The sequence below is a fragment of the Canis lupus genome, chromosome 32, assembly GCF_003254725.2.
Source record: "Canis lupus dingo isolate Sandy chromosome 32, ASM325472v2, whole genome shotgun sequence".
Classification (NCBI taxonomy): domain Eukaryota; kingdom Metazoa; phylum Chordata; class Mammalia; order Carnivora; family Canidae; genus Canis; species Canis lupus.
The window spans coordinates 37770135-37786871 of NC_064274.1; the positions used below are offsets into that span (position 1 = coordinate 37770135).

Here is a 16737-nt window from a genome sequence, read left to right on the forward strand (position 1 = left end):
TATGGTAAATAACACAAACGTTCTAAAATAAAATTGTATTATAATTATAAAATTAGATGACAATGTCTCCAAATTATTTTACTGATTCATTCTATATCCATTATAAGTCTAGATACAATACTCTTCTAATAAAGTATGTCACTTGAAATTAAAAAAAAAATGCAGGACTTAAAAATCACCAATGTAAATGCTTCATTGCTTTGCCACATTCAAAATCAGGCAAACAAGGAAAAGAAAGAACTGTACTGCTATCTGAGCAATTTTATTTTATTTTATTTTTTGGCAAATCCTTTCTCACCTAATCTAATTTATAACATAGACTTACATTGAATTATATTAAATAAAAATAATAATCATTTCCTTTTTTTTAATCATTTCCATTAATTAAGCCAAAGCCTCGTTGTGACCAACCCAAATGTGTCTTACCATTCTTGTGTTCTCTTAAGTTCAGCATTACTCATTCCCCACAGAATAGCTTCCATAAATCCATCACACACATCTCTGTGAAATGCTTCACTGTAACTACTTTTCTATGCATGGGAAACTAATTCCTCATTCCTCTAAATGATACTCTCTTTCAACATCTCTGTATCTATCAATAACCTCACTACACATCAACTCAGAGCTTAAAAATATCAAATTAGATCTGACTATTCCTTTTCTTTCAATCACCAAGTCTCATTAATTATCCTTTCAAAATAATTCTTTCATGTTTCACCCAGTCCCTATTCTTAACCATCCAGAAGTTTGTCCTCTCATGCCTAGAAAATTCTAATGACTTCATCATTGGCTGCCTTAATCAATTACTCTCCCCTTTCAATCCAGCTTGCTTTGTCCAGCCAAGCCTAACAGGTATAAACTTTATAAAAACTTGGTTTTTTCATGACATCTTACCAAAACCACTGTTAAGGGCCAAAGACCTCCTGACTGCAAATGAGTGACTTTAAGTAAAATCCAGCTCTCATCCTAAATCTCTTTTCTCTCTCCAATTTTAGGCATGGCACTTTCACTTTCTAAGCTGTCAAGTCACTGCAATATCATTTCCTCTTCCACTTTTCTGACTGCTGCTTGTTTTTTATTTTATCTTTCTCCAAAAGACACCCACTTTTTCTTACCACATGCTCCATCACAGAAATCTCGTTTATATTTTTAGCCAGCACCACTTTATAGGTGACTCCTCAAATTCTTTCTAATCATGGTCTGAGCTCCAGAGCAGCATTCATTTAACTATAGCAGACCTGCCAGGATCTTCACTTCAATATTTTAGCAGGTAAGACAAGATTTATCCCACTATACTGGCCTTCTCTATAAGGAAAGAAAAAGCATTATCCTCAAAAATAATCTGGGTTTCAAATCTCATTTTCTCTGTGGAATTGCCCACCTTTCTTACCATCCACACCAGTTAATTGTAAAGCATTCTTGTTCTGGCACCCAAATTTAGACACTCATTTCCAAAAGTATTTCTAACTGCGGTAAAATAGACATAAAATTTACCAATTTAAGCATTTTAAATTGTATAGTTCAGTGGTATTAAGTACATTTACACTGGTGTGCAACCATCACCACCACCCATTCTAGAACTCTTTTATCTTGCAATACTGAAACCATTAAACAATGACTTATCATTCCCCTCTCTCTCTAGACCCTGGCAACCACCATTCTACATTTCTACATCCTTGCTTTCATGAATTTGACTCCTCTAGGTACTTCATAAAATAAAATCATAATATTTGTCTTTTATGTGACTGGCTTATTTCATTTAGCATTAGTTCATCCATGTTTAGTGTGGGTCTAAATTTCCTATCTTTCAAGGCTGAATAATATTCCACATACATATATACTACATTCTGTTTATCCATTTATCCATGTATGGACTCGTGGGTTACTTCCACCTTTTGGCTATTGTGAATATTGCTATGAACATGAGTGTGCCAATGTCTCTTTGAGACTCTGCTTTCAGTAATTTTGGGTATATACCCGGTCATTCTATTTCTAAATTTCTGAGGAACTACTATACTCCTTTCATTTTATCTTGCTTTGATTACTGCATTAACTTCTAATGTCCCCCTGCTTCCAAATTCTTTCCTCTCATTACACAGACTGCTATCAGAATAACCGGTCCAAAGACACAATACAGATCACAATCCTACTGCCTCTAAGGACAGAATGTTTACTGAGTCCTCAGAGTCAAACACAGAGCATGGCACAAAAGACTGCTCAATACTGCTGACTGAGTGAATAAATGTGTGGATGGATGGATGAATGGATTAAGGAAACAACTCCCTCTTTACCTTTAATGGTCTCATTACTTACTGAATTAACATAAATTCCTCAATGGCCTGGCATTTTTAACTCCCCACAATACTCATTTAACAAACATGTATAAAAACCAGGAGATGAAAGGTAAGATGACAAACCCAGTGGAAAATAAATGGTTAGTCTGTATCTCAAAACAATTTCCCAGCTTTACTTCCCATTATTCCCCAATACACATTCCTTCAACTAATTTAAGTGTTTGCCATTTTCAAAACATTTCCTATCCAGAAGTCACAATCTAGCAGGCCTGGGCCAAGAATTTGGCCAGAAAAGTATTTTGTTTGGCACAGTGTTTTTAAAAAATACTTGAATATGAATGTGTTTTGGAGGAAAGGGAACATCCTCTCCAATTATCCTAGTCCCATACTAACTCCCCATCACTTATCTACACTTATCTACAATACCTGACTCATCCCTGAAGAAAGTGAAGTTGCAAATACTCTGTATCTACTCACTGTTTTGTTTCCCTTTCCACATGTCCAAACTCTGCTCATGGTGTAACCAGCTCAAGTCACTCTTTGAAGCCTTCCTTCACCCTCCAAGTCATATGTCATCACTTGTCCATTCTCTTATAGCATTTTTTGACACTTAAGGCATTTATCATACTTGGGTTTATACCATAGGATTATTTGACTCTTAAAACATTTATCATACTTGGGTTTATATCATAATTATATACTTATTGAGTCTACACATACGGAGTACCTTGAAATCAGGTTCATTGCTAGCTTTGGTATCCCTCATAGCACATAACCAAGTGTCTTGGGTGGTTAGGTATCCATTAAATGTCACAGTGAATTAAAATTGAGTGGAGGGATGACATTTTTATTTAGGAAAAATAAAAGGCTGGCTTGGAATGGGATTTTACGTTTCAGGTACACTTTGTGTACAGATATATTCCGTAAACTTTTAATTGAAAAACTTTCAATTATATGACAAGAGTTGAGGTACTTTTTTCCAGGAGAACCCCATAGTGATTTCCTAAATAACTGCCTACAAATCCACAGTATATTGATAAAGAATAGAGGTTCTGTGGTCATGCCAACAGAGCTTTCAGTCTGGGTCCAGCACTTTCTATGTGTGTGATCTGAGGGTGGCACTTAAGCTCTCTAGGCCTCTTGTAATAATAGTACGCATCATGTGGGTTCACTTGAGTACTAACTACACAACACAAAAAAAAGCATTTAGCATAGAGCATCACACATAGTAAATAGCCAATGTTAATTTTATTATATACAACTGGTATCAAGATAAACTAAAATGAATAGGGCAAAATGTAATTTTGTATTTCTAAATTTGTATGGTATCAAAAAACACATGTACAAATTAAATAAGCTCCTTTTCATTGTCCAAATCCCTAAGGCAACTCACTATTATACTTTATTTACATTTTGAATTATAATTAAATTTGAAGATACTTAAATCATCTTTTATTTTGAATCCTACTTGGAATAATAAAAGGTAGATTAAGCTTACAAAACATTCTTCAAAATGTACATTTTTTTTTTTTAATTTGGTTCCTTGCCTGCTGGGTGAAATTTTCCATCAATTAGACATCTGGAACATTTCCAGATAACAGAGTTTGAAGATACGAAGACTTTTGTTCCCAGAAATAGATTGGACTCTCTGCCTGAGTTTCTACTAAAAAAGCATAAAATCAAGATAATATAGCCTTTTTGGCAGAGAACTAGAAACTGAAAACATAGTTATATTTATACTATAGTTGCAAAGATCAATCAATAAATTTTCCATCACTAGTTATAATGGCTTTATTATATTTAATTAGAACTTGATTATTTATGTGGTCTACTTAATCATTCACCCTTAGTCAACAGCAGTAAAGAACAAATTAACTGTCTAAAAGTAGTTGGTACTTTAGGATTTTTTTTTTGTCTGATATAGTTATACCAAAAATGTTCTTACATTTGTCAAAATATGTTCAAATGACACATTTTGAATTAATAAAGCATTAACTTTTCTTTAATAACTAGTCTATGAAAAAAAAATTACCAGTTCTATGTAATGTAAAAAAATCATACAAAACACTAAAATAAATGCAAAAGTTGTATTAACTAAAAAATTTAAATCCAATCAATTGAAAAAAAAAACTTCTATTTAGCAAAAATATTTTTTGTAATTTATACTCAATACGTGGACTAGTCCCCTCACAAATATCTGTGATAGAATTCTGTGGGTCAGAGGCTGTTTTCTGAGAACTGGGCATCAGCTGGCATTCATATTTGTCAGGGGAAGACAGACATTTAGTCAGAATGACTGTTTCTTCAGGTCTACATATGATACTTCAGATATAAGCTGAAATCTGAACTCAATCCCAAGAAAATGCTTCCAAAGTACCGAAGAATTTTAGAGCCCTGCAAGTTACCCATAATGATGTCACTCTCACTGTGACATTTGGAAAGGGAAATAGCCAGTCCTGGGAATAGTAAAAGACCTGCAAATTCATTCATTCATTCATTCATTTATTTATGCATTCATTCCACATACACTGATCAACTGTCTTCCAGTTGATTTAGATAGACACTATCTTCCAGTTGTACTAGATAGACACTGTGGTGGATACCATAAAGACAGCCAAGACAAGATTCTTGTCACCAAGAATACTGAATTCTATGAGGGGGGGGAACATTTAAGAAGATTTAAGTTTCATAGGAATAATTGCTACAACAAATATATGAACCAAATTCTATGGGAAAAAAAAAAGCACTAGAAGATTTACTAAATAACCACCATGATAAAGTCAAAGAAAACTGTACATATGCACACATCACACACAGTCACATAAAATAAAATTTCAGCCAGGTATTACAGAATGAGTAGGAGTTTGCTAGGTGGAGTATATATATAGATGTAACAGAAGGATGCAAAGATAGTCTGGTCAAAACAATCTTACCCAAAAGCATGGGAGTTGTAAAAAGGAATGATGAGTCCAGAGTATGTGGTGAGAGTTTTGTAAAACTGAAGAGATGGCTGAGGTGATAGTATGAAAGCCAACAGTTAATGGTCTTATAAGGAAAGTTAAATTCTTGAATTTAATTTTTTAGATTAAGGAAATGGGGAGGCATCTCACGCTTACGTTTTAAAGCAAGGAAACCAAAGGCCAGAATCCCAGGCTCTCACGTAGTCCAAGGAAGATTCTAAGAACTCTAAATCACTGTGGTGACAACTCATGTGCAGAAAGGAGGCAAAGAAAACTGTCATGGTCCTATTGACCATATTGGCTGAGCTTCTGCCTTGGAAGAGAAAATCTTCTGAAATCACTGACAAAACAAATGAGATTGAGGCACTATATGGAACTGTTGCTTTAAGAATCCAGAATATTTTATCTGATAGGGACATAAAAATTAAATTCTTGTTTTCTATTTCTGGCACCACTCTTTATTTTTAAAAATAATCACTGCACTGAATAGTTTGGCAGTTTAATCATGTTAACAGCCTAGAAGCCTTGATCTGTGTCTGAGGCATTTCTACATCCCCATGATACCCCCAAAATGCTTTGTTTGTGAATCAAGATTCAGTTTTTACATATGAAAGTTATTCACTTGAATTTGACATCAACGTATAAACACTTGAAGTCCTGGGAACACTTACTCTGCAGTAATCCAAAGTAGCAACATATTCATAAGATCCTAGAGATAGCTCCGGCTTCTCATAGTGGTCCAGCCTTCTCCCGATGTGGTCCAGATGTTGGAAATAGAACGGTGGAACTAATAAAAACAAAATAAGAAAGGAAATATTTTGTTTTCATAACACAGACAACTTAGTAAGTTCTTAAAATTTATTATGGGAGGAAAAGAATTAGTGTGGGGGGGGGGAGTATTTTAAAGCTATAATATAGTATATATTCTAAATATCCACTATTTAAAAAGCATGTGTGGAAAGTACAAAGGTTTTCTTAAAAAATCTTGACTCTTCTGCAAGTTACTGATGATACATAACATTTATGATTTGGACCACTGTGCAGAGACAGGGGATAACAAAACTGGTGTTTTTAAATTGTCACAAAGAAAATTTAATTATCTCTATTTAATTACCTCTTTTAAAAGGAATTCTGACTTTTCTAACTACTTAAATTTTCAATATACCCAACAGAAATATACATTCATTATTTGGACTATACTATTAACTACAATATTTATTATCCTTTAATTAAGAGATGTCTTCAGCCATGGAAAGTTTGCATAGTAATCTTTTAATGTTTGGACTTCAGAGTGGGGAGGATTACTGTATTAGGGAAAGACTATACCACTAAGATCTCAGCTGAGAACTCTTAATTTGATTCAAATGTCTAAGAAGGTTAGTTCTGGCAATGACCTGGAAGTCATCCAACAGCACAGGAACACTTATGAGTCACACACTGAACACTTGGACAAATATGGCCTGGTATCTCTGTGAAAACAAACTCCTGTTGCCTTGAGATTAATAGGGCTGGCTATTAAACCACTGACAATAGAAGTATTTAGAATAACCAGCAATGCTCTGGTTTTCAGCATTTCATAAAGAGCAACATTTTCATTCGTAAAAACCACAGAAGTAATGTATTTTTTTTTTAAGATTTATTTATTTATTCATAGAGACACACGGGGTGGGGGGAGGGGAGAGAGGCAGAGGGAGAAGCAGGCCCCATGCAGGTAGCCTGACGTGGGACTCGATCCTGGGTCTCCAGGATCACACCCCAGGCTGCAGGCGGCGGTAAACCTCTGCGCCACCGGGGCTGCCCAAGTAATGTATTTTAAAACCAACAAATCTATATTCTCTATTTTTAGTTGTGAAACAACATGATCACAACAGGACTGTTTTTGTAGGTTGGACTTAAAAAATAATCACCAAGAATTGATTTGTCTATTTTTTCTTAAAAATAAAATTGAGGGATCCCTGGGTGGCGCAGCGGTTTGGCGCCTGTCTTTGGCCCAGGGCGCGATCCTGGAGACCCGGGATCGAATCCCACATTGGGCTCCCGGTGCATGGAGCCTGCTTCTCCCTCTGCCTGTGTCTCTGCCTCTCTCTCTCTGTGACTATCATAAATAAATAAAAAATTAAAAAAAATAAAAAAATAAAAAAATAAAATTGATTCTTAAAATTGATTTGTCTTATTTTTCTCTTATTCATGAGATACGGGGGGGCGGGGGGGGGGCAGAGACACAGGCAGAGGGAGAAGCAGACTCCATGCAGGAAGCCTGACGTGGGACTGGATATCCCGGGTCTCCAGAAGCATACCTTGGGCTGAAGGCAGCGCTAAACCAGAGCCACCTGGGCTGCCCAATTTGTCTATTTTCTTACCATAACATGGTCATTTCTTTTCTTTTCTTCCTTTTTTTTTTTTTTTTTGGTCATTTCTTTTCAAACAAGTTTTATAACATTCATATGTACATATGGATCTCTGAAATTTGGAAAATTCAATGTCTTGTAAAGATTGTGGAAGTGAGAAACTGACAGTCTCAACAGAGGTAAGTGAACTATGACAGACCAACAGAATCTGGTCTCATAGGGATACCCAATTTGAGTGAATGCCACAGTTGGAGCAAGGAGAGAGACATCCCAAGAGGACCACTGTTTTTCAGTTGAGCCTAGAAATCAGTGATTCCGCTCCATAGCAAGTCATGTTTTAGAACTGACCAAAGTTCTTGTGCAAAAGACTCACAATGCTAGTCTCTGGCCCTCTAAGCTGGACAAAACCAAACTCTGTAATAAGGGGGTGAGGAAACAAGGAGCTCTCCCACCAGAGAGCACTCACAGAGTTGAGATGCCATGAATGTAATCACATAGGCAGAAAGCTGTGCCCTAGCTCTACTTGTCAGTAGGGAGTAGTCAGCAGCCATAGGAGACATGGCTCCTAGGCAGAGTGCTAAACATTCTTCAGATTTAATGGCCTGCAGGGAAGCATGTCTATGAAGAAAAGAAACAGAGGAAAAGACGTAGAAAGTTCATGCTCTTATACTCATCACATGGTTCTAGAAAAACTCTAGAAATGTAAATGAATGTGGGAATGTTTCAGCTGGTATGTGCTTTATTTAGCACCAAAAAAATTAAAAATTAAGACATGTTATAAATATAATGAATGTAAGTTGCTCTTAGCAAGTTTGCAATTTTTTTCAACATCAGTCAATTCATACTGGAGTGAAAGTGAAAATATAAAGAATCTAGAAAAGCCCTTCAAAATAATGTTTTTTTTTCCTTCTTAAATAATCCAACGTTCATAGCTGAGGGAGAAAAAGTCTGTATGTGTTAGTTACATCAGAGCTTTTCCGAAATACTGATGAGCTTCCATTCAGGAATAACTCAGAGGAATAAAGAAAGAAAGAAGTCTCTCCAACGTATCATCTGAAAACAGATACAATAAAATTTCTTCTTTATAATGTCTGTAGAAGAAAACCAACCAGAACATGCTCCATTTGGGACCACCATGTCCCTCTCAGCCTCATATAAATGCATGAAGTTGTACATACAATTTCCCACATGGAAGCTGCTGTTTCTTGTAAAACTCAAAAGTAGGTAAGTAGTTTTATGTCTCAATCCCCTTCTACAAAGGCTCAATTGGAGGCAAAATAAAATTTTACCTCTCATGTTTACAGATGATATGCCTGAGAGGTTGTGTTTGTTTGTTTGCTATTCCTCTGAGTTATTCTTGAATGTGAGCTCATCGGTATTTAGGAAAAGCTCATTTATAACTAAGAGCTTTAACATATATTTTTCCCATAAGCTTAGAAGTACAATATGTTTCAACTAATAAAGAGCTCTTACTAATAAGCATTTATTGGCACCACTTACCATCATTCACACAGTTGCAAAATCCACACTGATACCTCCTTCCTCCTTCAATGAACTGCATAAATGGGCACATATAGGCTTTGCACCTGTTGCATCTGACTGGTCCATTCTCTCCATGATTTACCAAATAAAGGGGAGTCTATAAGAAGTAAAATGAAGAAATAGGTGGGTATAGGATCTCAAGGTACTTCAGAAATGCTATGCAATAATTGTAATTTGAAAAGTGGCAATGGCATCCATTAAGGAACTTTTAACTCTTGATGTTCACCAGGAGGGCAATGGTGCCTCTCTTGATACCTCTTGAATTCAAAGAAATACCCAAACAAAAATTAATTTGAATTTTTGCCTCATTAATAAGAATACATATGCATATTTATATGTATATGTGCATATATATTTATCTGTATGTGTGTGAAGGCAGAGAGAAAATATAACGATGGCAATAATATTTAGTAAAGCATTATGTTAAAAATATCTTAGATACCTTATATCACATATTTTGCTAAGTTTGTTCACTGCTTATAAATAAAGAAGTGAACTGGGTTTGACTTTAAAAGCTCTAGTTTGTATAGAGTTCTAGTTTGTTTAGATAGTTCCATCAAAGAATATGAAATGTCTCTTCAAAAATCCAACTATCTGAAGAAATACGGTAATGTTCACTTATTTAGGCAAAGACCTTGATTCTGCCTTTTCTGTTTCTTTATCCCATGACAAAATGTACTCTCAGTGGCGCTGGTCATACTTTGCCAGAACTGAAAAAATAAATATTTCAATTGCCTCTTCCTCATAAACATGCATAGAAACCATAATACAGCTTGAAAGCGAAAAAGCTCAGCATTAGAGTCGGCCTTGTTTCTCAACTCTTCTGGCTTTCAGAATAAAACCACAAAGTTTCTTCTTGCTTTTATAAATCTCCCTTAAAGATAACATTTCTAGAAAAGCTTAAGAATTACAGGGTTTGGCACGTCAACTAAGTTTTTCTTAAAAAAAAAAAAAGGATGTAAATAAAGCAGACTGCTTTTTAATGGAGACCTGAACAGGAGGAAGAAGGTGGTGGATGAGGCGGGGTCAGAAAGCCATTTTCTACTCAACTTAGAAAACTGAGATTTTACTGTTTGCCTTGGTCCAGATGTTCAGTGTAAAGACTAATCCACTGATGAAATTTCAGAAATGAGTTGTGAGGTCTCACAGTAGAAAACAACAACAACAAAAACCAGGTTTAGTATGGGACACCTGGGTGGCTCAGTGGTTAAGTGTCTGCCTTTGGCTCAGGTCATGATCCCAGGATCCTAGGACTGAGCCTCCCTCAATCAGGCTCCCTGCTCAGTGGGGAGTCTGCTTCTCCCTCTCTCTTTACCTGCCATTCCCCTGCTTGTGCGCTCTGTCAAATAAATAAATAAAATCTTTAAAAAAAGAAACCAGATAGGTTTAGTATAATACATAAGGTAACTGTTGTCATGTCTATACAGAACAACCTTTTGTCTCTCCAAATCACTGAGCTCAGGAGAGAGTGTATTTAACAGCAGAGTTATAGTTTGATAAGTTTAAGATATACTTGAGTTCTAAAGGCATTTTTTTTTAAAGGCATTGTTTTTTATATAAACATTTAATTAGCGAACTTGTTACTGTAAACTGCCACTGTTAAAATTATCTAGAAGGAGGGAATCTACCTTCCAGGAAATTCTGATATAATCTAATGGTTAAAGCTGAGAGCCACAGAAGATTTTAAAAACCTCCCCAAGAATTTGAAATGTACATTTCATATACATACTTAAATGTATATATATTCAAATACTGACACATAATATTTTTTAACACATACTCCATGTTTAAGAGGCAAAAAATGACAAGTGTTTGTCCTCTTTAGCTGGTGATAATAATAATAACTAATCTGAAGGGAAGCAAACAAAAAGATGCAGGTCCCAACCAGAAATTCTTAGGATAGTGAATGGAGAATTAGAATGAGAAGTAAAAGATAACAAAAATGTAATAATAAGATAGCTTTTCTTTTTTTTTATCAAAACTCCAATTATCAGTCATGACTTTGTTGCTGTTTTATTCTACAGCTTCAACTTCTGAAATCAGAAGATGCTTTCAAAAATTAAACCAGAAAGTCTGCAATTCGCCGGCACTCCAGTCAACTTTACTTTTCTCACCCTTTTATTTTGAGAGTTCAAAGACTATAATCAATTCTCTGAGAGACTTTAGAAATATGATGCCATTATTTGCCAGACAAAGCAGAGGTAATAGGTGGAAAATTAACCTTATTTTTACCGATATGATTTACCCAAAGGCAGGCCCAGCTTAAAATTACCGTGAAACTGTTGACAGCTAACACCTGAGCATTCCAGTCCTGGCAGATTCAAACTTGCAGAACCAAAAATAAATGTCTAGTAATAAACTAGAGGCGAGCAATGACTGTATCTAGGCTGTAAAATACACTCACATTTTTTCTGTTTTCACCCTTTTGGAAACTGGATGATGGATTGGTAAGTAAGGTCTTCAGACAATTGAGGTGACAGTAAAGAATGTTAAAAGCTTTTTAACTGTTTACATTTTCTTTTGGGGCAATAGGACTCAAATGGTTTCTAAATTACACTGCCTTATTTCATCTCTCTCAGGCCATGTTGAAAACTATCAGAGATTTTCTTTGCTCTCTCCAGATGTCTGCTTATCTGCTCTACAGTAGTCTGCGTGAGCTCATAAATAGCTAATCTCACTTTTCTTCTGAGTTCAACTTTAGTGTATACAGCTTCATTAAAAAATCAAATTATTTCCCAAAAAATCTCAAAGGTTTTTTTTCCTCACCATGGACATTACATCATATTTACTTCACTAACATTTTCAGATTTTATAATTTTGTTTATAACTGTGCTTTAATCTTTTGGCCTCTGATATATTCCTGCCTGTTCTTTCTTTTCTGTTCTTCTCTTCAATGGGAAAAAGTGAAAGGATGGAGAGACTGGCTCTAAAAACCTCATCTGGCTATTTGTGGTTCTGGTCCAGTGTGGCATCGGTTTATACAACATGGAAGTGATGGGGGCGGTGAGGGAGGAAGAGGGAAAAATAGTATTTGAATCTTTGGCTTGTAGTTTTTAGATTACCAGGGCTATACTTGTACCTTATTTGTACTAATTTTAATTAATATGTTTTAATTGAGTAAAATGTTCCTCTTTTTTGTACATGTATAATACCATGCTCCACTCTGGACCACAAGAAAGAATATAACTCACTGAGAAATTGAGTTTAGTGTTAAAATGATAGAAGTAATTTAAAAAACAAAAAATTGGGGGGTTAGTTTCCCAAGTAAAAGAAGTAGACAACAAGATGTATCAAACAGTAACTCCTTGGTACTACCACTACAATTTAAAATTTTTTCTTATATTAGTAGATAATCAGTTCTTCAAGTATTCCTGCCTTTTTTTCAGGTAACTTTAACATCTGTACAGTAGGTGCTGGGTATATTATATGTGTTAGTAGGGCATTCAGCCTGTCAGGATAGAAAAGACATTAAAGAAAAAGCATGCAAATATGCAATTAAAAGAATAAGGAATAGAAAGAATAGTTGGGAATTAATCATTAATAAAAGTTCTCTTTATCTTAAAAGGCAATGTTAAACCATTCAGATTGCATCCCCAGAGCAAAAATACTCAAAGAAAATGAAGTACAATGTAGAAAGATCCCATGTGAAGAATTGTTAAGATTTGTAGACTATGAGCTTTGTCTGGTATCTATATAACTAAGAAAAGTCTGAATACAAAAGTCTTGCTAGATAGTCTCTCTTTTAGATAAGAGATGAATACCACAATGCACCTCAATATTAAAAGCTGTTTATAATCCTGGGAAACTAAAGAAAACATGAGAGTGTTTTTGCAGCACCAATCCAGTAGATGGCACTGTGCAACTAAAAAATAAAACTCATTTACTCAGTAGGTAATAAAATACTCAAGATAATTATGCTATTCATTTTATGTGAATCTAATAACACTTAACTTACATCAGCTATTACTGTCACAAAATTAAGAAACCTAAACTCTTTTGAAAAAAATTAAATCATGGTTAAAAATATTCTGGATGGAACAAACTTAAACAACATGAAAGGCTGCCTTAACCATAAATTGTATAGAAATTATATAGAAATTATAGAATTTGCCAAAATTATTGGTGCCAAAATAACCAATGATAATAGCCAAGAAAAACTTCAAGTTTCTAATCCCCTACCAACTTTTCCTTGACTATATGTGGGAAAATAGGCAGCCCCAAAGTACAGCAGGCAACCTAAAGATGACCTGGGAAGAGATGGGCATGAGGAAGCGATGCTCCCACTGCCAGGGTCCACTTCCCATTTGCCACATTAGTATTAAAGGCCAAAATAACAAAGCAAAATCGGTCATAATACTCAGCAATACACTGTGATGGAGAAATTTCTTCTCTTTTTTAGATTTTTTATTTATTTATTTTGGAGAGAGAGGTAGTGCAAACATGTGAGTGCAAGGGGCAAGGAAGAAAGAGAGAATCTAAGCAGACTCTTCGCTGAGGATGGCCAATACCAGGGCTCCATCTCAGGACCCTGAGTTCACGATCTGAGTGGAAACCAAGAGTCGGATGCTTAACTGATTGCATTACTCAAGCTCCCCAATAAATTTTTTTTTAAGATTTTTAAATTTATTTATTCATGAGACAGAGAGAGAAAGAAAGGTAGAGACATAGGAAGAGGGAGATGCAGGCTCCATGCAGGGAGCCCAATGTGGGACTTGATCCCGGGACCCTTGGATCAACCTGAGCCAAAGGCAGATGCTCAACTGCTGAGCCACCCAGGTGTCCCTAGAAATTATTTTCTTTTTTTTTTTTTTTTTTTTTTTTTTTAAAGATTTTATTTATTTATTCATGATAGTCACAGAGAGAGAGAGCGGGGCAGAGACACAGGCAGAGAGAGAAGCAGGCTCCATGCATCGGAAGCCCGACGTGGGATTCGATCCCGGGTCTCCAGGATCGCGCCCTGGGCCAAAGGCAGGCGCCAAACCGCTGCGCCACCCAGGGATCCCCTAGAAATTATTTTCTAAAGCAAACATCTACCTACCTGTTGGAACATCAAATCACAGGCAGTGGTGTGGATGAAGGGAGGGATAGAACAGAGAAGTCAAATCCGAAGAGTTCAGAACACCTGGACTTAGGAAGGTGACACTGCTCATAGCCAGATATTGCTGGGTGAAAACGGTCTCCCATTGCCCCATTTCCTGCTCCTGATTTTTCAGCACCAGTTCTAAGTAAGGGTTCTAGAAGTTTTAATACATGCACATAAATTCTGTAACTACCTACTGTTCCCTATCTTTAAATATTTACTAATTTTGAAAAAATATATATCTTCCAGTTTTAAAATAGACTTAACTTCTCTCCCTTTTTTCTCCCTTTATGTCCCTCAATAGAAGTACCAGAGAAAATAATCAGTCTCCTGGACTATACAGTTGTCTCAACACGACCAATAGTCTACCTCACTTAGTGCCTGAAGGAAATACCTCAGCTAAATAGTTACTGGTAAAGGGAGAAAAATTTTTGAAGTGGGTCCTAAATCAGATCAAAAGTTTTAAAGTAAGATGATCTACTGAAATGTAACATGGTCCCCCAAACTGATAAAGGGTCACATTCGACATCAATTATATTCCTCGGTAAATCACTACAAATAGGTAAGAGCAGCAATAGTTTCATAATATCAAATATATTTTGGCATGCAGCTACTTCTTGGGATTGGAGCGCTGCTTATTTTTTGGTTCTATATCAAGAAGAGGTCAGTTGATAACTTGGATTAATTGGGGGGATGTAAGTAGAAGCATGGAAATGGTATGTGAAAAGATAATCCAGAACCTGTGATGAGCAACTACCCTTTAAAAATGTTAAACATTCAGACTATTAGGCATGCTGGAAGGCAAGCAGGGTTAGATTCCAAAGGATTATGCCCAGAAGCTAGAATGAAGAGAGAGTCTGTATCAAGTGCACTTATTAAAGATATTTCCACAGGAAAGAGAAATGAGAAGCAGCTTGTATATGTTTTCTATTTTTAGTATTGCCGTATATGACATTTGGTCAGCATACACTGAAAGAAAGGGAATAGAGCAATAGGCTACTTACTGTACATACAATTTCTAAACAGCAGTAGTGTTTTGACTTTTTAAAATAGCAAATACAGAATGAAAAAATATTTGCTGAATGCCTTTTAAAATTGTTATGCATCTTCTGAAAAGAAAGAGCCTGATAATAAAAACATTCAAGGCATTGTACTAATTCTAAGCATATACTTCTATTTTCTAAGGATGTTTTTAGTTGGCTTTTATAAACCTAAAACTTTGTGTTTTCATATTTCCAGAAAAGTATCCTCTTGTTAGAGTGTCCTTCAAAGTCGATTTTTAGTTTTCTCTTCAAAATCACTGTTAGCTTACTTTTACTCTTAGAGCTATCTTAAAACTCACATTGGATTTGAACACCTTTTTAGTTTTGGATATGGGTCCTTTATATTGGGGGGGGGTGTCTGTTTTGTGCATCAAGCATGGAAAATTCTGAAAAATTTTACTGATGCAAACCTATATGTAAGATCATAACTATTATCTGTATTATTTGTAGTTTACAATGCTTTCAAATACATAAAAATATCAATTTGATATTGAGGCACTAACAACATTGGAGGTGGGAATTAACCATTCACAGGTTCAGAAAGGAATGGAAGGTCAGTATTGAAAAGTGACTTATCCAATAAATTGCAGAGCTGCAGCTTGAATTCTCATTCATTTATTCCACCTATTTGCCTCCTCTGTGCTATACACACAGAAACTGCTTTGTAGATTGCTCCTACAGGAAAGCCTACAGTTTCAGAGAAAGGCATCATTACTCGTGGTCTAATGATTTAACCAAGCCCTCAGTGCTCCCTGGTAACTATTAAAAGTCTTCTGTCATTTCTCTTTTTCTCTCTCTATAGGAGCTACTTTATACCTTTCAACCTCCAAATAAGCTCACTTTCCACCTATCTTAGCAGATCATATTGCCTCCTTGTTCAAAAAGAAAATAGAAGACCTCAGAAAGGAACTCCCTTGTGACTTTCCCTCTACCAATTTGCCAGCTAGATATTTAATTTTCCTTTCTCTCCCTCTCATGTTACAAAGGGAAGTGGTGTCCCTCTCTCCTCCTGACTTGGCAGAAGCTTTGTCTAAACTGGAACCAAGTCTCAGCCTGGATCCTGAGGACTGGCTTAGACATTTCAACTGTATGTTCCCAAATTATCTTGAATCTGACAGCACTCAACATACAGCTTTACTTTTCAGTATCACTACTAAATTCTCAATTCATGACTCACAAGTCTAACATGTTTATTGTTTTATTTCCTAGAGCACAATACCTGAAAGAGTGGGCAGTCAACAGTTTTTGAATGAACAAACGAAATATCTATCAGGTACTCAAATACACCGTCATGAACTCAGGGCAGTTCTTGATAGCTGTTTAAGCGCAAAGTACAAATAAAAGAAGAAATCACTTGTGGGGGGCAGGGGGTCAATAAAAGCTTCTTTCAAGGAAGAGATGAGCAATTATGGGGAATTATATTTTCACTGACAGAAGAAGAAAATTCCAATTAGTCCAAATAGTGTAACA

The 16737-nt window shown here is 35.7% G+C and overlaps 1 protein-coding gene across 4 annotated transcripts in view; it reads right to left on the minus strand.

Moving 5' to 3' along the window:
- Positions 1-16737, minus strand: part of SEC24D (SEC24 homolog D, COPII coat complex component) — a 105627-nt gene that overhangs the window by 36674 nt on the left and 52216 nt on the right. For all 4 annotated transcript variants that reach the window (XM_025466005.2, XM_035709744.2, XM_025466003.3 and 1 more), the window contains exons 9-10: positions 9103-9241; positions 5926-6041 (exon numbers count right to left, since the gene is read on the minus strand). In XM_025466005.2, the coding sequence (XP_025321790.1) occupies positions 5926-6041; positions 9103-9241 (255 nt within the window). The remainder of the gene's footprint in view (positions 1-5925; positions 6042-9102; positions 9242-16737) is intronic.